The sequence below is a fragment of the Rhinoraja longicauda genome, chromosome 1, assembly GCF_053455715.1.
Source record: "Rhinoraja longicauda isolate Sanriku21f chromosome 1, sRhiLon1.1, whole genome shotgun sequence".
Lineage (NCBI taxonomy): Eukaryota > Metazoa > Chordata > Chondrichthyes > Rajiformes > Arhynchobatidae > Rhinoraja > Rhinoraja longicauda.
Genome location: NC_135953.1, coordinates 120,746,681 through 120,770,277, shown reverse-complemented (window position 1 = coordinate 120,770,277; position 23,597 = coordinate 120,746,681). Strand labels below are relative to the sequence as shown.

At 38.4% G+C, this 23,597-nt stretch overlaps 1 protein-coding gene across 7 annotated transcripts in view; it reads left to right on the top strand.

Annotated features, from left to right (window-relative positions):
• The window catches only part of kiaa1109 (KIAA1109 ortholog), a 292,965-nt gene that overhangs the window by 210,692 nt on the left and 58,676 nt on the right, over positions 1-23,597 (top strand). For all 7 annotated transcript variants that reach the window (XM_078405533.1, XM_078405525.1, XM_078405561.1 and 4 more), the window contains 13 exons: positions 766-972; positions 4,047-4,285; positions 7,285-7,529; positions 7,635-7,740; positions 9,767-9,864; positions 10,315-10,509; positions 11,275-11,443; positions 12,484-12,695; positions 14,856-15,054; positions 17,511-17,573; positions 19,317-19,543; positions 21,260-21,390; positions 22,285-22,408. In XM_078405533.1, the coding sequence (XP_078261659.1) occupies positions 766-972; positions 4,047-4,285; positions 7,285-7,529; positions 7,635-7,740; positions 9,767-9,864; positions 10,315-10,509; positions 11,275-11,443; positions 12,484-12,695; positions 14,856-15,054; positions 17,511-17,573; positions 19,317-19,543; positions 21,260-21,390; positions 22,285-22,408 (2,215 nt within the window). The remainder of the gene's footprint in view (positions 1-765; positions 973-4,046; positions 4,286-7,284; positions 7,530-7,634; positions 7,741-9,766; positions 9,865-10,314; positions 10,510-11,274; positions 11,444-12,483; positions 12,696-14,855; positions 15,055-17,510; positions 17,574-19,316; positions 19,544-21,259; positions 21,391-22,284; positions 22,409-23,597) is intronic.

Genomic DNA, 23,597 nt, shown 5'->3' with positions numbered 1-23,597 from the left:
TAAAGCCAGCAAAGTTTGATCAAGGATAGTCCGAGGGTCTTCAAAGAGTAGTTCAGCATTGCTGTCTGGTTGTGTAGGATGATTCAGTTGCCTGATAACAGCTGGGAAGAAACTATCCCCGAATTTGGTGGTGTGTGTTTTCACACCTATACCTTTTGCCTGATGGAAGAGGGGAGAAGAAGGAGTGGCCAGGGTGAGAGTAGTCCTTGATTATGCTTCATTAGGCCTTGCCGAGGCAGCATGAGGTAGAAATGGAGTCAATAGAAGGGAGGTTGGTTTGTGTGATGGTCTGGGCTGCGTCTACAATTTTGCTGCAATTTCTTGCGGTCTTGGATGGAGCTGTTCCCAAACCAAGCTGCGATGCTTCCTGAAAAATGCATGAAAGAGTATGACGTATTGTTTAAGGTTTACATGAATTGCATTTTAATAGATTATTTTCATGGGCTCTAAAATGAATTACAAAATAAAAATATTTAGATTTAGCATATCAGTTAAGGGGAACGTTGGCAGAAATGTCCTCACAAAAAGGACAACCAGAAAAGCAACTTTGCTGTCACAAATTGCTGAATTAAAGCAATCAATTTATACTTTCACAAAGGAATTAGGTTGTTGATTCAAGAGTTAGATGGCTTGCAGACAAAATAACTTGATGGGATAAATGACCTGTTTTTTCAGAATAGCATTTAACAATTTTACATTTGTTTGAGGTTTCCAGTATCATTGGTTGCTAGCTTTTGATTTAATGTCTTTTGCTTATCTTTCTAGAACTGTAGTTAAATGCAGTATTGCCAAATCTCAGGCTCTCTACAGTGCCCAAAGAGGATTGAAAACCAACAACACAATGGTTATAAAAGTAGGAGCAATCAGCATCAATATCCCACAGCATCCTGCTACACTACATAGCATGATGGTTCGGAGCTCTCACCAGCTATCCAAACAGATTTCTGATCTCATTCGTCAGCCATTGGCTTCGTAAGCATTTGTTTAAAACCTCTTGTTGATGTACTGTGCATATTGTACAAGAATATTTTACATTGGTGGATTTTGAAAACACGCAAAAATAAGTATTGCTTGCTGCACATAAGTCCATGTAATTTGTGCTACTTACAATCTGATATATTGTGTTTGCTGTTCATTTTTGCGCTCTTCTCTACACTGGGGTGACCAAATGCAGATTGCATGAGCCACGAATTGTCGTGGCTTGCTACTCTAATGTTCTGTCCTAATTCCACTCTGACCTTGACTTCGATGTGAGGGTTTATCTTCATCCTGTTGTAGATTACATGAACAGGAGATAATGTGGTTTATAAGCGGGAATAACTGCTATAAATATCAGAATACAGTTGCATAAAACACGGATACAACCCAAAGCAATTGGAATGAAGTGGTTAATAAATAGCAAGGCAGCTTACAGTCATGGTTGTTGTCGTCTTGCTCATTTTCCTGAGCTGGTCAGGGTGTTGGGCCAAGGCAAGAGTTGCTCTAAATTGTCTATTACGCCTTTGGCTTGTATTCTGCTTTTATTTTGGATTTCAGGGGCAGTAAAGTTCCTCAAATCGATTAGTAATTTAGATTTTCCCCTCAACTGAACCATACGTTTGTGAGAAAACAGGGAGCAATGTCGGCTTTTCCTAGTGAGGGAATCAATCCAAGTTACTACTTAGTTAGGTATATAGCTCTTTGGTGAAGGCCACTTAGCCAAAGAAAAGGTTTTAACCACTGTAAAAAAGCTACCCTATATCAAATCTACCCTTTACCAGCAAGGTACTGGAGAAAGTGGTATTCAACCAAATACAACACTTTCTGAATCAAAATTACATTTTAGAGAAATTTCAATCTGGTTTCAGAGCAAATTACATCACTTAGACTGCCCTGATAAAAATAGCCAGTGACCTTAAAGTTAGCACTGACGAGGACAAAGTCTCAGTGCTGATCCTCTTAGACGTCACAGCAGCTTTTGACACCATAGATCACAGTATTCTTATAGATCGGCTAGAAAACTGGGTTGGCCCGTCAGATCAGGTACTAAGTTGGTTCCAATCATATATAAGTGGAAGGAAGTATTTTGTTAGCCTTGGGGACTATGTGTCACAGCTGCATGATATACCCTTTGGTGCAGCACAAGGTAGCTGCCTTGACCCGCTATTTTTTTCTTTGTATATGCTGCCGCTAGGAGGAGTTATCCGACAGCATAATGTAAATTTTCTCTGTTATGCCGATGGCACTCAGTTATACCTCTCTGTCTAATTCACTGATGCCTTACGTTCTCTGACCTCCTGCCTATTTTCCATTAAAAAATGGATGAATGCTAGCGTTCTTAAACTCAACGATGACAAGACTGAAATTTTTTTACTTGGATCAAAACCCGAGAGAGAGATGTTACTCAGTAAACTGGGAAATTTGACTGCCTATGTCAAACAAGAAGTCACAAACTGGGGGTAAAAATTGGCAATGATCTTAATTTTAAATCTCAAATAAATAAGGCAACAAAGTGTGCTTTTTATCACCTCAGAAATATTGCTAAAGTATGGCCTTTCTTAACTCAACATGACTGTAAAAAACTTATACATGCTTTCATATCAAGCAGACTTGATTACCTTATTTACCGGTCTGCCTTCAAAATCCAGCTCATTCAAAATGCCGCAGCCCGGCTTTTTAACAAATACCAAGAAAAGGGAGCATATCATTCCAGTATTATACTCCATTCATTGGCTCCCTGTGAGATCCAGGATAGACTCCTTGTCTATAAAGCCCTAAATTGCTTAGGAGCAGCATATTTTACAGAGTCCCTCCTTCCCTATGCACCTACTCGAGCACTCAGGTCTTCTGATGCCAGCCTGTTAGCCTCTCAATGCCGCAGCAATAAGAAAATTGGTAAAGCAGCCTTTTTCAATTACGCCCCCAAGCTGTGGAATACCCTACCCAGGGCTATGAGAGAGCCCACTTGGTTGACATTTTTAAACGGCAGCTAAAAATTTGTCTTTTCAATCAAGCTTTTAACTGACTTTACTTCTGATGACATTGTAAAAATTACCTTTATTCTCTTGTATTTACCTCAGCATGCCTTTCAACAGCGTGTGTGCTTGTATAGTATATGGGACTCTGAATTTGACCTCAGTGTTTTTGTTTTTTGTCCTTTTATACACTCAATTTAAAAAAAAATTATATTTTTATATAAATCTATGCTTTTTATGTTATTAACTGTCTATATCCTTACTGTTTTAAATTGTATTTTTGATTAGACCTGGGTTTTTGTGAAAAAGCCCTTTGGGTTGCATTCAATTGTATGAAAAGTGCTATACAAATAAAGTTATTATTAAAGTGCTGGACTAACTCAGCGGGTCAGGCACTGTCATCCACAATCTGGTTTACCGCATCCAGGTCGATTTTCTTCCCAATATACTTGCCCATCAACAAATTCGAAAAATAATTTCTAATTACTTCCCAGGACCACATCAAGAATTCTAATATAACCGGGCAGAATGACCAGGTTGTAAATCAAAAAAAACTACTGATGCTGGAAATCTGAAATAAAAGATTCAAGGTTATCAAGATGTGTACAATGGTCCCCTTAATGAGGGGACTTGGAGAGGAACATATTAAAGCTGTAAAATATACTTAGCGCTGCTGCTGAACCTGAAACCCAGAATATCAGAAATACCTGCTGGAAACTTATACATCATTTTTCATCCCCATAGCCACTGCCTGATGTGCTGGGAATTTCTAGCACTCTCCTCTTGGTTTCAGGTTCAGCAGCCAGCTCTGACCCACATTTCAGTTTTAACATGTCCTTTTTGTTCTGATTAACCAGATAACTTATGTTGTGCCATCAGAATTACCAACAAATGTAATTGATAAATGTTGAGGGAAAAAATTCAACATTTTTCTTTTTATTATTTCATGGTAGCATTAAACATTCTCCATTTGTGAATTCAAAAATCTTTCAAATATAAATTTGCATTAACATCTGTTCATAAGCAGGATTATGAAATATTACTAAGGTCCTTCTGCCGAGGCTCAAATGTTACTTTGTTTATTATGTTTAGCGTACCAGTACAAAGGGAGGATGTTTCTACACCACAACCTTCTGAGAAACCACCTTCAAGTGTCAATCAGACTCCCGTTGAAACAAATGAATTTCCTCAGCTGCCAGAGGGGTTGGAGAAGAAGCCAATTGTGCTTAAATTTAGTGCCTTATTGGATGGCATCACCATTGGTGCTGCATTACTACCGTCTCTTAAAGCGGAATACAAAATGGGCAGGATGAAAAGCCATGGAATGACAGGTATGCATTTGGCAAAGTCTTCAAAAGTTTTACAATGGCATGAAAATGATTGATTAAGATCTTGATCGGAATCTAAAATGGTGTGTCATTTTACTTGAGTAGAAACAATACTTACAAGATAGGTGGTTCAAAAGAAAAAATATGAAGCTTGGCTTCTCAGAATTGTAAATGATAGCTTTTTTTGAAATAAACTGTACTTTCAACCTCAGTTAACTGGATCCATTGCTAATTGCCTGGACTTCCACAGGCTAATGTGGAGGGACTGGTGGGGTATGGATCACATGCAGGCAGAGGAGATTAGTTTAACTTGGCATCATACATGGCACAGATATTGTGGGCTGAGGGAACGTTTTCTGCACTGCACTGTTCTATGATATTGTCAAGTGTGGAATTCCTGAAATTGCTGACAGAGGTTTTGCGTCAGCTTAGACTGAATGTGCAGTGCATTGAACTTTATTCTCTGTATAACCAATTTTTTTTTTTAAATCACAAAACTACATTTTATTTTTGTAATGATGATGAAGTTATTGCTATTTCTATAACTGTAAATAAGTTATCATACCGTAGTTAAATGATATCAGTGCACCTGATGCAGATTTCCACCTTGTTGTCAACGATACTGAAAATCTTGATCTTATTTAAATGACATCAAAATAGATTTTTATTGGTGCACAGTGCCAAGGTTGTGTTGTCAACCATCTAGGTTTGTAATTATCAATTCCAGGTATGTATGGTGCAATTGCTTCAATTAACAAAATGTTTTATAATGGAGGGGAATTTTGTTTTATAAATTATTGCCATCACCACATGTGTGGCATCTCAATTTGGAAATCTCCCAGATTATCTTCCAAGTAAATGTACGGAGGACAGAAGCAAAGTCTTCCTCAAACTTTGTTCCATAGCTACTACTTTCCTTTACCTCCTACACTGTTGTCTCAATCCATCCGTTGCTGCCCAAATCTATATTTTTTGTTAACTCCACCTTGAATTATTTAACTGCTGTTTACTGGCCCCTCATTTTATCCCTTCATAAATTTGACATCTGGACACCTAAACAATCTCTTCCTGCTGACCTACAGGTCCAGATCCTACCAATGCTTCTATTGCTATACTTGTAATATCCACATACAGTAAGCTTGTGGTCTATGCCACTGTTTCCCATTCTGTCCATTTCCCAGTGTAGAATCTTTTCATTTTGTATTGTATGTGGATTGGAAGTAACTGGGAAAAGAGGTAAAATTCACCTGCATCCCCATCTTAAAGTTCTCAGTTTTACTAATCACACATGAGGAGATCATGTTGTTCCATTTCCTGGCCAACCTAACTATCTTGCTGGAAGTTAGAACAGCTCCCTATCCTAATCATTGAGAGAGAACACGGGAAAGGTATGAATTTTCTCCGTTATTTACAATATATATTAACGATTTAGACAAAGGAATTAAATGTAATATCTCCAAGTTGGCGGATGACACAAAGCTTGGTGGCAGTGTGAGCTGCGAGGAGGATGCTATGAGGCTGCGGGGTAACTTGGATAGGTTGGGTGAGTGGGCAGATGCATGGCAGATGCAGTATAATGTGGATAAATGAGAGGTTATCCACTTTGGTGGCAGGAACAAGAAGGCAGATTATTATCTGAATGGTGTCAGATTAAGAGAAGGGGAGGTGCAACAAGACCGAGGTGTCCTTGTACATCAGCCTCTGAAAATAAGCATGCAGGTACAGCAGGCAGTGAAGTAAGCTAATGGAATGTTGGCCTTCATAGCGAGAGGAGCAAGGAGGTCCTAATGCATTTGTATTAGCACATGCAGAGACCACACTTGGAGTATTGTGTGCAATTTTGGTCTCCTAATTTGAGGAAGGACATTCTATTGAGAGAGTGCAGCGTAGTTCACAAGGTTAATTCCCAGGTTGGTGGGACTGACATATGATGAAAGAATGGATCGACTGGGCTTATATTCACTGGAATTTAGGATGAGAGGGGATCTTATAGAAACATATAAAATTCTCAGGGATTGGACAGGCTAGATGAGGGAAAAATGTTCCCCGTGTTGGGGGAGTCCAGAGCCAGGGGTCACAGTTTAGGAATAAGGGGTAGGCCATTTAGAACTGAGATGAGGAAAAACCTTTTCAGCCAGAGAGTTGTGAATGTGTGGAATTCTGTGCCACCGAAGGCAGTGGAGGCCAATTCACTGGATGTATTCAAGAGAGAGTTAGATATAGCTCTTAGGACTAACGGAATCAATGGATAAGGGGAGAAAGCAGGAACAGGGTACTGATTCTGGATGATCAGCCACGATCATAATTGCTCGAGGGGCCGAATGGCCTACTCCTGCACCTATTTTCTATGTTTCTAATAGTTAAAGGTGATTGGAAGTGCGATAATTTGAGTGAAATTGTCCAATAACTTTTGTACAACCATGAAGTTAATACTGTTGAGTTTGAGTTTGGTTTTAGTTTATTGTCATGTAAACCAAGGTACAGTGAAAAGCATTTGTTGTGTGCTAACCAGTCAGTGGAAAGACAAAACATGATTACAATCGAGCCATCCACAGTATGCAGATACATTATGAAGGGAATAACGTTTAGTGCAAGATAAAGCCAGTCCAATCAAAGATAGTCCAAAGGTCTACTCTTTGGTTGTTGATAGGATGGTTCAGCTGCTTTATACCAGCTGGGAAGAAGACTGTTTTCACTTGTTTATTAAAGTTTCGATAAAACTGCCTTCATAATATTTTCATTGTGTCAAGGTTTGAACCTCAGTTGGAAGCTGTATTTTTTATAGAAATATGAGGGAACTGCATAGAAGGTTTGTAGTTACTGCAGCAACCGCGCGGATGTTATTAGTACTGCGTGTTTTCCAAATGAAAAAACATTAAAGTCCGATCTTTCCATATTGTTTTTTGATAGACTTTGTTATGTAATTATCAACAATAATTAGTTAAAGCTGTCATAGCACCAATATAAACTTTCTGTTATTACATTTTTTTTCCAATCACTAGGAGCCCAAACGAGGTTCACATTTGAGCTGCCCACTCACAGGCTGCGCTTCCAGTCCAAGGTATCACCTGTTGACATGGCAGCATTGCCGCCATCAGCCAGCCTTAACCTACCGCAAGTTACCATGTCTGGAGAATACATCATGGAAGAGTGTGATTGTCACCCAGACAAATCCTGGAATGCAGATGAATTCCCATTGAAACAATGCAACTACCTACAGGGAAACTATTTGCGATGTGTTGCTGAGGTATGCCTGTTTAGAAAATGCTATTGGTATCAAATCAATTGTGTATTATGTTTAAAAACAATACATTTCCTTTAAACTGTATTGACTATGCTCGTTTGTTTGCAGGTTGGTTCTTTTGAGCACAACTTAACAACAGACCTTTTGAATCAGCTGGTCTTTTTACAGAAAGTTTTTATGAAAGAGGTCAATGAAGTTATTCAGAAAGTGTCAGGTAATCAATACATTTCCTTTTGGCATGAAATTACTTGAAAGAGTATTTGTTGATCAAGCCAGCAATCTTACCACCAGAATAAAATTCAGTAACATCCTAAATGTAGACTACAATTATCTTGTTGCTATTTTCGCTTGCATGCTTTTATGTGTGTCCATGAAAATGTGACACTAATATTTGTAGCGGTGGGGGTGGCGAGGTGGTGGGAGAAGAGAGCATGTGGTGGGAAGTCTTACTGGAACTTCCCGTATTCCAGGAGGAGGTGGTGGAATACCTGGAGATTTGAGGAAGTAAGTGTAAAGTTAGGCCTTGGGTTGTGGGTTAAGGGCTTGCACTGCCAAGGGGGGAGGCAGATATGATTGAGAGGCATTTGGGTAGGCACATGGATATGCAAAGAATGGAGGGATATGGATCACGTACAAGCAGAGATTAGTTTAATCTGGCATCATGTTGGGCGTGGACATTGTTGGCTTAAGTGCCTGTCCCTTGCGGAACTTTGCTGTGTTCTATGAATTTTGTAAATCTATGAATGAAAACAAAGATTGCTACAAAATGGAGAATCGCAGAAGTTGTTATGAAGATAATGGGATAAGAATGTGTGTTTGGAGATGTAATTGCAGGTCAAATACTTTGCAGTTTGCTTGAAACTGAACAAGATTATTTACAATTGCCAAGGGGAGGAATGGAATTAGTGGGTGGAATATAAGTTTCTAACAAGAACAAACTATGATGGTTTTGGTTTCCAGGTATTTATTTTGAGGAATTTTCTGCTCATCCAGTGATGGTCCAGTCTTACAATTTAGAGGCAGCATAAGATTTAAGATATATGGTAGACAGAAAATGCTGGAGTAACTCGCATCTCTGGAGAGAAGGAATGGGTGACGTTTCGAGTCAAGACCCTTCTTCAGACATATGGTTATTCTTAAAATATATAGCATATTCTTAAGATATATGGTTCTGAGTTAATTCTGGTTAACTTAACAGCATTTTTGGAAGATGACATTTTATTTTGGGAGAATATTGATGAGAAGCAATATGTATAGAATAAATAGGAAGTTAAGGGTTGATACGTGTAAAATTACTTTAAATTCTTTAGCAATGACTGCATAAAATAAGAATAGAGTGATGTATTTCTGGTCCTGACCAACCAAATTGACAAACATAAGCACATCAGAAGGTGCAGACAGACCGAGAATAAGCTTTAGGTTTATTCTTTATGCTATCCAAACAAATCAGATATACAATACATGGTCACAATCAAATCAAACTCAAGTATAATAGATACTATTTTACTACAGATACTACATAGTGCAGAAATTGATTAACAGGGATTCTATTTGAATAGAACTGTTTGCACAACATTGGTAATTTGAATCAGTGCAATTTCAATATTAATATCTGGCTCACAGCATGGGATCTGCTGGCCCATCCTCTAGGTGACAGGCCTTGATGGCCTACTCGACAGTAGGGCCGACCCTAAACAGACACACTTGAGGATTCAGGAAAAGAGACCCAAGGGCCTTGTCAAATGAGATCAATCTTGGCCTAATTCCACCTCCAGGTCAAATCCAGCTGGCATTAGGTCTGTCATTATAAACTGTATGTCGTACTGTTGGGTAGAGGTTTTGTATTGCATAACAGTGGAATACAGTTCTGATCATTACAGATTTACAACATCTAACAGTGGGATATAGAATTGGTAGGCACAGGTATAGGAATGACAGAAGAAATGTCAGGATGTGGCGAGTGGTACAACCACGGATCGCTGATTGAAGCAATGAGAGATGCAGAGTTATAGTGAGTGGAGAAGGAGTGAGTATAATAGAGGTGACAGCGAAGGGAGCAGCAAGTGCAATGCTATTTGTGTGTTTAAACACGACTAAAATGTCAAACATGTTTCTAGCGAGTGGCTATCAGAAGTGGCTAAGATGGAATATGGCCTTCCATAGAAAATGTCATGGAAGTAAAAATTATTTTCATTGATATATTCTTGTAACAAATGTTGAATGTTAACATCAATCTGCAGGAGGGGAGCAACCAATACCACTGTGGAATGAACACGATATTTTAATGGATGGAGAAAAGCCCAAAATTTTACTGTACTCTTTGAATCTACAATTTAAGGTAATGAAAATATTGAATCTTAAATATGGATGTATTGCATTTATCTTGGAACCTGTTATAGAAACACTAATTTCTGGAGAGAAATTCCAGTCTTTAAACATAATTTAAATAAGTCACATCGGCTTCTGCCAATTATATAAGGAGTTAGTATGACAGAAGTGATGTCTGGTTCTTCTGCCGCATTCACTTTTATACCAGCAAAAAAAATAATGCACAGATTGTATGCTATCGAAAATTTAGCTTTTGTACCTATGGCGTCATGCTAAAGGATATGGATCCCTGCAGGTCTGGCAGATTTAGTATCATAGAATAATTGTGTAATTTTTTTTTCATGGACCAGATCCTTTCCAATTGCTGAGTAACTTTGTTAAAATGTTAGCTTGCAGAATAACCCTAAAAGAAAGCAAAATGTTTGCTTCAGTGTTTATACTGTGTTCATTTTGTGTCCAGGGTATCCAGGTTACAGCAACGACTCCTTCCATGAGAGCTGTAAGGTTAGAGACTGGACTTATTGAACTGGAGCTTTCAAATCGCATCCAAGCTAAGACACAGCTAGGTGCAGGCCTTAACAGTAGCTATCTGAAACTGTTTGGAAAATGTCAGGTTGATCTAAACCTGGCATTGGGACAAATTGTCAAACATCAGGTACACATTTATCAATGTAATAATACTTACCATTTGGCTCTCTGTTAACTGTAATATAGTGAATCCCACCTAATGCAAAATATTCCAACTGGTATTGCATTAAATATAATTTAATGATGTAAAAGAAAAATGTGTCTTGATGAAATAACATTTTTTTTAAAGTAATGCATTAAATTGTTTAATCTGTGCATTTCAAGCGACATTATTTAAGAATAAGAATGACAGGCGTTACTACATTGATTCAATTGAGTATGACATTCCAGCTTATCTATCCTTGACCTGGTGACCTTTGACAGATCCTAAACTTTTTCCAACACCCTCTCTGCTCTTAATGTTATAAACAGTTTGACATTTTTTTCTTCATCTGCACATTTACGTATTTCATGTTTTTCCTCGTTATGTTCAATAAGAAGTCGTCCTGCTTGTTATTTCTATCAAAGGAGAGCAATTTAAATCCACAACTTAACATCTAAATTAACATCAGCTGTATTTGACAATCAGTGCACGATATCTGAGGAAAGACTGGTTTGTTGGCACTTGCCTTAAAATACCCATTCATAAACAGATTTCTTACTGCTAAGCCTTTGCATTGTTTATTCAGAACAGCACAACTCTGTGTCTGTTATTGTGCTGCACTCTTTTTGTCCTTAAGCACACAGCTATTTCCTGACCTCCAGCTCTAACTTTTTCCATTATGATATTGACGCTGGTTTATCTACTTTATTTTCCCCTTATCTATGTTTTTTGATTCTTTATTGATTTTAGGTCTATGAAGAAGCTGGTTCAGATTTTCATCAAGTAGCATATTTCAAGACACGGATTGGGTTGAGAAATGCACTGCAAGAAGAAATCAGTGGTGCATTTGATAGAGAAGCTGTTCTCATCACACTTAGCCGACCAATAATATATGCACAACCTGTGGCCTTTGATAGAGGTATGAATTTCTAACTGTTGATGAAAAGGGATGAAGCCCCTATATTCTTACTTCCAAACCCTGCTGATGCTGGAAATCTGAAACAAAAGCAGAAAGTGTTGAATATACGGAGAAGATAGGGCAACACCAAGTAATCTAATGGTTCATGCCACTGACTGACGAAGTGAATACTTACAGCACTTTGAAAGAGAGAGAGAGAGAGAGTTTTGAGGAAAGAATTCTAGAGCTTAGAGTCTTGGCAGCTGAAGACATGGGTGCCAAATATGGAACAATTACATTTGGTGAAGTGGAAGGGTTCAGAATTGGAAGAGTACAGATATTTCAGAGGAATATCGGGATTTGGGGGAGATTAAGGTGATATTGTAACGCTCAGACAGATGGTAATTTTAAGTGTATCTAATGATACCATTGATGGCTATGGTGTAAATTAGAGATAAGCCAGGGCAATGACTGGGCTGAAAGCAAATAATTTATTATACAACTATTGAAATTCATTTGCTCAGAACATAAGAATCAATTTTAAACAGTGGTGAGAAAGAATATATCTGATAGAAACTATGGCAACATCACTGAAATAAATCATGGTAATTTTTGCAATAGAATGCAGTAAATGAAAGATGGTTATATCAAAAATCTGACCAAAATAGCATTATCAACATCCACCACAAATTTTGTGGAAAAATGAGCCATTATATGTCTTCAAATGTGAAATCTTTAATCTCAGATCAACTATTTTGATACTGAATATTGGTTGGATTGTTTTGAGAGAGTAAACACTTAATCATCATATTGCAGTAAAGCCATGGCTATATTGTAAAAAGCTATACCCGACATCTCATCTTTTCTTAATACTAATGCACAATTAAACTAGGTATTATCTCTTATTTTCCTCCGTTTTGATAGCAGTAAATTCCATATTTCGTATATTTGAATCTTCCGAAGAATTGTAAAATCAATTAAAAAAATTGCAAAACTGAACATAATAATATTTTTATTTGATTGTAATTAATCAATTCATAATCTTTTGTTCCCATTTGAAGCTGTCTTTTTTTGGCTAAACTACAAAGCAGCCTATGACAACTGGAATGAACAGCGAATGGCATTACACAAGGACATCCACGTTGCAACCAAAGAAGTTGTTGACAAGCTGCCTGGAATTCAGCAGACCTCTGTTCAAGCATTTGGCACACTCTTTTTGCAGTTGACTGTGAATGATTTGGGCATTTGTTTACCAATCACTAATACTGTCCAGGTATTGTGTTTCTGCTGTGATTTATCAAATTGCTAGTTTGTACAATATTAATAATCAATATTTCATTCAGACATTTGCATGGATATGGTGGGTTTAGAGGGATATATGGGTCAAAAGCAGGCAGGTGGGATGAGTTAAGATGGGGCATGTTGGGCGGCGTGGGCAATTTGAACCGAAGGGCATGTTTCCATGCTGGATGACTCTACTGAAATGCTAATTATTTTAACTAAGTTATAATTTGTCATTTTGCATCAGTTTTTCTTGCCAAGTGTTTACTATTCACAGCACCTTGGGAGTTACAGTTAACCACTATACCGTCCATGTGGCCATTTGTATCATGAAATTTATTTTCCCCAATCTAAGACTTTTGAAACTACTTACTGTCACCTCAGATTCACTCAATTTAGAATAGACAATTCACTCAGATCAACCTGGAACCAATGAGAATTTTATGATTTAGCTTTGCTTTAAGTTCCCATTGTTTTTTTTTAAATGGCCATGGGCACAATAGAGGCGCAACATTAGCGGCTTCCGGCACCTCATACGTATCAATTGATGATTCATTTATCTCAGCCAGGGCTCCTGGAATTTGTTTAGCTCCCACATATATCTCTGATATATCATGTAGGAAAATAACTGCAAATGCTGGTACAAATCGAAGGTATCACAAAATGCTGGAGTAACTCAGTGGGTCAGGCAGCATCTCAGGAGAGAAAGAATGGGTGATGTTTCGGGTCGAGACCCTTCTTCAGATTGAGAGTCCGACCCGAAACGTCACCCATTCCTTCTCTCCTGAGATGCTGCCTGACCCACTGAGTTACTCCAGCATTTTGTGATATCTCTGATATATCTGATCAAGCTCGGGAGATTTATCTATTTTCATACGCCTTAGGACGTCCTCGCCTGTATTACGAAATGTATTACAAGACATCTCTAACTATCCCATTTTCCCCAGTCTTGTATCTTTCTCCACAGTAAAAACAGAGTAGATATACTCATTAAGGATCTTGCCCGACTCTTGTGGCTCCACACACAAATGACCATTTTGGATTCTGAGGGGCTCTATTTGCACCTTAGGTACCCTCGTTCCCTTAATGTACAAAACATCTCTTTGGATTTTCCTTAACATTATGTACCAGATCTATATCCTGCCCCCTTTTTGTCCTTCTGATTTCCTTAAGTATGCTCCTCAGTTCCCAAAACAATTCAAGGGATACACTTGACCTCAGCTGCCTAAACTTGTCCCACGCCTCCTCCTGTTTCCTGACCAAAGCCTTCATTTCTCTTGTCATCAAGGTTTCCTTACTTCCATCTGCTTTGCTCTTCACTCTAACAGAAACATGCGTGCCCTGAACCCTTGTCATCACGCTATTAAAAGCATCCCACTTTCTGGACATTCTTTAACCTGCAGCTCTGCTCGACTGCACTTTCCCGTCTAATAGCCATTAAATTTGACCTTCACACAGTTCAGAATTTAAACTTGTTGGGCTGTCCTGTTTTTATCCATAACTATCTTAAAGCTAATAGAACTGGTCACTGATCCCGAAAAGTTTCCCCACAGACACTTCAGTCACTTGCCCTGCCCAATTTCCAAAGGGTAGATCATGCTTTGCCTTCTCCTTCATAGGGCCCTCGTCACATTGCTTGAGGAAACGTTCCTAAACACAATTGACAAATTCCACCCTGTGTGAATGTGGGCACTTTGACAGCCCTAGTCTATTTTGGTAAAGTTAAAATCTCCTACTATGACAACCCAATTAGTCTTGCAGCTGCCTACAATCTCCTGGCATATGTGAATTATTGCTTTAAACCTAAATGTATTATTGTTTATGCTTTGATATATTTATCAATTTTAAAACTAAATGTAAAAATAATTTGTAATGTTATTTCCTTCAGCAATCCATTAAAGAAACCAGTACCTAACTGTAGGGAAGAACTGCAGATGCTGGTTTAAATCAAAGGTTTCAGTACCTGCAGTACGAACTCTCTTGTAGATAGAAGTATTTGTTTTCCAATAAAGTCCTCAATTATTTCCATTATTTTGGGCATCATACTTGGTTAAAACTTTAATATTATTTGAAACCGTTAGCATATCTTTTGCTTTGCGAGATAATTATCAATGGTGCATTAACTCTATATTTGTTTAACATATCTTGGCAGGCTAATCACGCCATTGACTTTGATCCTGGCTCAGCTATGGTGCTCACAATTGAGAGCACCTTGATCACCGCTTGCTCGTCTGAATCCCTAGTGAGCAAAGGTCATTTCAAAAATTTCTGCATACGATTCGCGGATGGGTTTGAAACTAGCTGGGATGACTGGAAACCTGAACTTCAGGGTGATCTTGTTATGAATGCTTGTAAGTGTCATAATAATAATAATAATAACCATCATAATTTCTCCTTTCCTAACCACTTCAATCACCGTGAAAAGTCTATATAAAGTGGACAAATAGTGTTTGTTGAACTAGATCAATACAAATGTTGATACATAATTATCAAACACTGATGTTATTGATTCCTTGTTATTGAAATATAAACTCTAACCTCAAAACCTTTTGAAAATGATATATAGAGAGTAAGGGAGAAAAACAATATTGTTTTGATCAGTCTTAAACTCTGCCTGATTTGGTGAATGGTACAATGGCTCAAAGATGTTGTTAATGAACAAGGTCAATAGTCAATAGTCAATAGTCAATAGTCGTTTATTTGTTACATACACATAAATGTGTAGTAAAATGAAACATTACTGAGCTGTCATTGCTACCATCAACTATCCAAGATATGTACCCTTGTGCCTTCCTCCACCCCCTGCACTTCCTTGCTCCGTCATATCCTCTGAAATAAGGTAAAGGTTATGCATTTCTTCACCATGGCGTCTATCCACTCATTTATTTCCTCTTTTTTTCCCAGCACAACCCACCCCACCCTACTTTATCCCATTCCACTCCTCCCTGTGCCTACTTGGATTTGCACTAATTTCCCCTACTTTCCTTCATCTGGCTTCATCTTCTTCTATCTTCTTCTATCCTAATCTCATATTTTTTGTTTATTCATCTCTGGCCTTTGTTCAACATCTACCAATCAAAAACCCCTTGCCTATATCTGCCTATCACTTGCCAGGCTTTATCCTGACCCTCACCTCTTTTCAAACTTTCTACCTCCCTCACCACATGCAGTTCAAAGAATTGTCCCAACTCGAAACATTACCTATCCATGTTCTCTAGAGATGCTGCCTGACCCTTGATGTAAATTAATGATTTAGTTGTGGGCACAAGGAACTGCAGATGGTGTTGAACCTTTTTTTTAAAAATCAGCACTTGCAGTTCCTTGTGCCCATGACAAAATCCTTGATTTCCCAGCCTTTTCCTTAATCCTGCTGTCTCTTGGGCTGCTTCTACCTTCCATTTCTTGTACTCTCCAGGACCTCATAAAAAGACCTATCTCTTTTCCACTCCCACTAAACTGTTGTTCATTTAACTTTCCTCATTATTCCCTCTGACTAGATCATTTCTTCTGGTGCTGCCCCCTATTTCAAAGGCATTGTAGTTATGCACACTTCTCATGAATTGCTATATCCAAATTCATGCTCCCATTCCCTTATCCTTGAACATATTTTATCGAAAGCCGATTTACATGTCATTTGGATATGAAATAGGAGACTTGCATTTATATCTTCCCGCTCACAGGATCTGGGCTTCATTTTTACTCATTTTCAAAATCTGTTTATTGCTGACAAACCAGCATTTATTGCCCAAGCCGAGTTACCCTTAAGAGGTTGGTGGTGAGAGGCCACCTTGAACTGTTCCAGTACATTTAGTGAAGGTACTCCCTCAGGTTTGTTGGTTTGGGAGTTTAAGGATTTAGATTGAGCAATGATGAAGGATCAGCAATATATTTCCAAGTCAGGAAGTTGTATTTTGTGCCTCTTCTTGAAATCGGGACACCACAATGTAATTGCAACAATCCTTTTGAAATATTATTCCTGGTATAATGAAGGAAGTGTGGCTAATTTGCATACAGCAAGTTCAATATAAACTAATGTGATAACGCCAGATGATCAATCTCTGGTGACTTTGGTTGAGGTATAAATATTGGTTAATGGACTGGGAAGAACTTGCCTGCACTTATGGAAGTGCCTTGGGATCTATTGTCCTCATCCATTAAGAAAGAATAAGAGCGATAATACAGAATTATAGAAAGGATTTGAATGTCAGATTTTGGTAATCTGTTCAGCGAGCCCTTAATGAAGGACCATAAATACAAGATAAGCATTAAATAAAATGAACAGGGAATTCAGGGAAACTTTTCCTGGAATATGAAAATACATAACGGTTGAGATAAGTGGACAGGTATATCTGAGAAGATGCTATGTAAATACATTAAAAAGAATTAATGCAATATACTGTTGGGGAAAATGAAGTGAATAAATTAGGTGGAGATGTGTGGTGTATAATAACGATCATAAAGTGACCTGTTTCTGTGTTGTAGATTTTATTAACAGGTGACTATTGTCCCTGCACAACTGAAGTGCCTTGGAGGCATTTTTAAATTTTCAATTTATTTCCAGTTGTTGATCATCAGTGTTTACATATGACTCCGTCTTGTTTTTTTGTGCAATTATGGCTGTTGCTCACCATTGCTTGCATACTTTCTATTCAGGTGAATGCTCGCAGGATTGTTGCTCAAATTACCACTGTGCATTTACAAGTTTTTATTGGCTCTTTGCTGTCTGGACTCTAACTAGACATCCAGCTGGGTTAAGTGTCAACCAGGTATGCTAATTTCATTTTGATATTTTTGAATGTTTTAACAGGTGTGGTACCAGATGGGACATATGAAGTATGTTCACGAACGGCTGGACTGGCTGCAGCAGCAGGTAATTTATTTTCTCACTAAATTATAGCGAGCAACCCACTAAAGATACTATTGGAATGTTAAAGTGCTAAATGTTAAATGTTGCTGAAAATAATTGTATGTGAATCATGATAATATGAGCAACACTATAACAAAGAGTATTTGTTAATTTAATCGTGAGTTATTAATATTACTAATTTCATGCAGCGTGTAATGAATCCTGTAAATACTAGGCACACCTAAAGCAGGCATGTTCAAAACATAGATTTATTTAAATCTAACATATCATTAATAAAAAAACTGCAGCTTGAAACTTTCATCAGCTTATTATTTAAGGCAGCTTGCAATGTACTAAATCACCATGCATCATAACAATAGGGATTTTCTGGTAAGTGAAAGATAGTGGCAGGTGAAAAAATTGGTTTTGTAAAATGGCAGTATCTTTACTTATAGAAAGAGGCAGAGATGTCACATAGTTTTCAAGGTGGAGTGCTTTAACAGAAGTATCCCAGGATCAACATGTTTCTGTGTTGGGCGTAGAGACTGTTCAGGTATAGAATTAATACCGAATCTGAACATGGTTAATAGAAACTTAACTCAAGCACCATTATCTCTAACGTGGCTGCTTTGCTACGAGATTACATACAAGTGTAGTCTTAATCAACAAGTCTATAACAGATCCAATTATGTTGCAGTTAGGTGTTTAACAAGACCCCTTCACTGTTCCAGTACTTCCGTTAATCTTTATCTGTAGTGCTGCATCTCATCTCCAAAAAGATTCCTGCTGGGGTGGAGTTAATAGACACAATAGTTGGGAAATGCTGTGGTGGGGAGCAGAGTCGTGCAGCAGTCAGTGCTAGATTGGACCCCACGCTTGGGTGCCACATATGTGAAAGTTGCATGATCTATTTATGTGAAACTTTCCTCTCTGTGCTCCAGATTCCTCCTACACCCTAAATATTAAGATAAATCAGTGACTACAAACTATCCCTTATTATAGATTCATGGCAAAAGGAATTAAAGAGAAGTTTATGGGGATGTATGAAAGGGGATAGGTTTCTGAGATAAAGGTAAGTATGAGAGCTGGCCTATAACAAATTAGTTGAATAGTCTGGGTAGGCACAAAATGCGGGAATATAACTCAGTGGGACAGGCAGCATCTCTGGAGAGAAGGAATGGGTGAAGTTTCGGGTCGAGACCCTTCTTCAGTTGAGTAGTCCCTTTTGTGTAATTAGTATAAAGTAAGGTCACTCTAAATTCAGCCATTGAGCTGCAGGATGCAGATCATGTATCCACATGCTTAAATTTGGAAACAAACCATTACAGGCAACGTCTGCAAAACAAAGGTGTTCTGCCAACTCACCCCACTACAGAAAATCATCCTCGAATAGTGAAAGTTCATGATGAAACTCTGGAAAATGTCGATCACTTTCCACATGTCGGGAAACAATGCTTAGTGAGGGCAGGTATGAATGATGAAATCCACCAATGCCTAAATGCAACAGTATAGCTTTTTAGAAAAAGATTGTTTGAAGATCAAAACCTCAATCACTGGTGTCCTATCTGTGGAGCACCAGTAATTCCTGCCTGTACTTTCAGTGGTGTGGGCTCCATACAGCTTGCCCCTATAATTAATGCACTGACATCTCAACACTCCCAGCAATATTCTCCAAATCTGATGTTAAGTAAAACTCCTTGTCATTTTGCTTTACTCTATATGAATATGTTATTTTGATAAGATTATGCCAATTCTTCTTCCTTTTAGACAGTAGTAGTGCAGGAACCTGGACACTAAATATTTTATGGAAAATGTGCGGTATTGATGTGCACATGGATCCTAACATAGGGAAAAGACTCAGTGCCTTGGGTAACACAATGACAACTTTGACTGGTGAAGAAGAAAGTGATGATATTGCTGACCTAAATTCAGTCAACAATGTTGACATTACAGACGAGGATGAACCTGACTCCATGTCTCCCACCATCATGGCTGTAAGTGAATCAATGTTATGAAACGTGTTGTATTAAAAATCATGTAAATGTTCAATCTTAATCAATTATTCCCATCTCCTACATAAACCATAAAGTGTTATATTTCTTATTGTATTGTGCCTCATACAAAAGGATAATTGAGTTGGCATCTATACATATATATTACTAAAACTCTCATCTTGTTTGTTTCTTTGTTTGTTGGTTTGATCCCAAAATACAGCCAAAAGGGTACACGATAGCGCAACAATTTTAGGCCCACCTTACTCACCATTGTCCTGGGGTGTGTGTTTGCCAAGTTTCATTCAAATTGGTGTTATATTTTTAAAGTTATTGACTTTTTAAAGTTTAAAAATTAACTTTTCAACTTACCCAGGCCATCTTCAGCTTTCAACGTCACAATGGGACCCGCCCGAGTGATGGGAATGGCGGCCAATGGGGGGGGGGGGGGGGCACGATGGCCGCCGGGGGCGGAACCTGCCAGAGTAACGGCCAATGAGGGTTGGGGGAGGGGGCAGCTGCTGAGCCGACGAGCTGCCGCGAATTTTAATAAATGCGTTGACCCCCCTCCCCCGGTCGGGAGGATTGCCGCCCGTCTCGGCGTGCCCCGTGCCTGACCTTCCTCCCGTGGTGCAGCGCGGTGGCAGAGCGTCCAACAAGATGGCCTTCACCGCCGAGCTGCAGGAGAGGCTTCGGTCCACGGCTCGCTCTGGCTGCACGGGACCGAGGTGAGTGGCTCCCTCTCCCCTTCCCTGTCCCCCCTCGCCCGCCCACGGCCTTGGGGGGCACTCCCCGCCCTCAACGGGTCCACGGATCGTCAGTTGGGGAGGGTTGCTGGGTCCGCAGGATCATCAGTTGAGTGGGGGGGGTTGCCCGGCCCGCAGGATCGTCAGTTGGGGGGGAGGGGGGGTTGCCGTGCCTACAGGAGAGATTTGGACCCAACGGGTCCACGCCTGTCTAGTATATATTAAAATGCTACATTGATATTGTTGCTTATGGATTGGTAGCTTTTATGTTTGGATACGTTCATTACATTTGAACATTGGCAACAATAATTCTTGGGACCATTCATCCTAAATATGTTAACCGGAAAGTTCAACTTGAATTTGTAGTGAACGATAATTAGAATTTACATATTTAATTGGTCTAGAAATGGCTTATACAAAGTATTCCGCTTTATTAACTCAGCAGGTCAGGCAGTATTTCTGGAGAACATGGAAAGGTTATGTTTCGGGTCTGTACCCTTTTTCAGTCTGAAGAAGCGTCCCGACCCTAAATTAGCATCTGCGGATCCTTGTTTTATTAGGTGCAATGTACATTGAAACATAATAATTCTCAAATGTATTAAACTTTTATTTGGGCGATGACTTGCAAGCAAGTTCCTTAATCTGCGCTGTTCTATTCTTGTAATGTATCTTGAGTCTCATCCTCCATTAGACCGTAGCTATTGATATAAATTAAGAAATCTCACTGTCGACACATTGTACATAATATTTAGGAATATTATCAACATTTTTAAAAAGGATCCGTGTGTTTTATATCTGTTGTAACTACATAATTAAATCCTAGATTGAAGCAATTTTAATCAAAAACATCATTTGTTTTTCTTTTTATATGCTGTATAAGTTGTGATGGAGTATTAAGTCATGTGAGCTAAAATAACAGAATTTCTCATTAGGAGCAGCGAGAGAGTTCTGAGTCTTTCTGTTTCTTCTGTAGGAAACTAATGACTATCGAAGACAGGGTATTGCTGGGAGCCAAACTGCAGATACAAGGGGAAGAAAGTTTGTCAAACGTTTAGTGGATATCAGGGAATTAAATGAACAAGCTAAAGTTATCGATGACCTAAAGTATGTAACTATTATTACAAATCTTTACAACCTATCTTTAAGTCTCTTGCCTTTGCAAACTCATCAGACTGAGTATATAATCAGACGATCAAATAGCTAAAATATATTAAGAATGCTTTATTTTCCATTTTTATCTCTGTGATTAAAATTTAAAACGAACAATATTTATCCAAAATAAAAGTATTAATATGCATAATTTTCAAGCATGTGACGAAATCAATACACTAAAGTATCTTTTATGTAAACAAAAAAATGAAAGGTTTTTAAGTCATAGAGTGATGCAGTGTGGAAACAGGCCCTTCGGCCCAACTCACCCACACTGGATAACATGGCCAGCTACACTAGTCCCATCTGCCTGTGCTTGATCCATATCCCTCCAAATCTGTCTTATCCATGTACCTGTCTGACTGTTTCTTAAACGTTGGGATTGTCCCAGCCTCAACTACCTCCTCTGGCAGCTTGTTCCATACACCCACCACCCTTTGTGTGAAAAGGTTACCCTTCCGATTCCTATTAAATCTTTTCCCCATCACGAACATATGTCCTCTGGTCCTCGATTTCCCCTACTCTGAGCAAGAGATTCTGTGTATCTACCCGATCTATTCCTCTCATGATTTTTTACACAATTTTGATTGATAAAATTGCTATTGGATAATGCAAAGCTTTTCATATTTTTATTCATATTTTCTCCATGGTATGTTTCTACTTAATTATATCTAACTATTGCATCTACTTGGCTGAAATACATTTCAAATAGCATTTGGCAAATTATGAGGAAATATATTTTTGAATAACATTGAGCACAAAAGGTGTCTCAAAAGAACTGATTAAGAAGCAAATAATCTAAAACTTGTTCAATACTGGTGAATTAATAAAATATTTAAATTATTATAGAAAGCTTGGTGCAAGTGAAGGAACAATAAACCAAGAGATTCAACGTTATCAGCAATTAGAATCCGTTGCAGTTAACGATATTCGCCGAGATGTTCGCAAAAAACTACGTCGATCCAGCATGAGGGTGAGCAAATTAGCTGCTAATGAATTTTCATCCTTTTTTATATAGAAAATGTCTATGCAAAGAGATGCATATGATTACCATTTATCCATTTGGTATTCCTGTCGGGTATTTTGTACAGTGGTCTGTGATTTGATTGTGTGTGTTGATGTTATCTATCCAATTCACCACTGTCACACTGCTGAATCTTCAAACTGTGGAAGGATAATCCCTTCAAGTATCAGTCTTTGTGCTTGGTCCAATATCAGGAACTTGGAGGAGCTTTAACGTTATATGAAACAGAGACAAGAAGCTGCACGTCCAATAATGTAGTCAGACAATTAATATCTTATCTGAAATCAAAATAATTCTGAGTTTTTACTTTAAATAATGTAATTTATTAATGTCAATGATTATTATCCATATCATTTATTATGAATGCATTTTTGAATTTCTTCTTACTTATGGTTGAATTGGAAGCATTTTATTCCATCATCTATATGCGCTGCTCCTAAGAATAGTATAAAGGAATTTCTGTTGCGTCACACTTGAAAGAAGTTAGGGGCTCTGTTTCCTCGGTTCTCCGCGGTCTGACCAACTTACTAAGGAGGAAAGGATATTGCAATGTAAGAAAGAATTTGAGAAGTTTCACGTGCCTTGAGAACATGAAAGGAAAGTGAGGAATTGAGGGATAGAAAACAAATGTACACAAAGTGCTGGATTAACTCACCAGCATCACTGGAGAACATGGAAATGTTTATACATTTTGGTTTTACCATGTAGAAATTACAGCAGTGTTTAAACATAGTCCCCCCCAATTCAGGGTACCATAATGTTTGGGACACAGCAATGTCATGTAAATGAAAGTTGTCGTGTCTAGTATTTTGTTGCATATCCTTTGCATGCAATGACTGCTTGAAGTCGGCGATTCATGGACATCACCAGTTGCTGGGTGTCTTCTCTGGTGATGCTCTGCCAGGCTTGTATTGCAGCCATCTTTAGCTTATGCTTATTTTGGGGGCTAGCCCCTTCAGTCTTCTCTTTAACATATAAAAGGCATGCTCAATTGGGTTCAGATCGGGTGATTGACTTGGCCACTCAAGAATTTACCATTTTTTAGCCTTGAAAAACTCCTTTGTTGCTTTAGCAGTATGTTTGGGATCATTGTCTTGCTGTAGAATTAACTGCCGGCCAATGAGTTTTGAGGAATTTG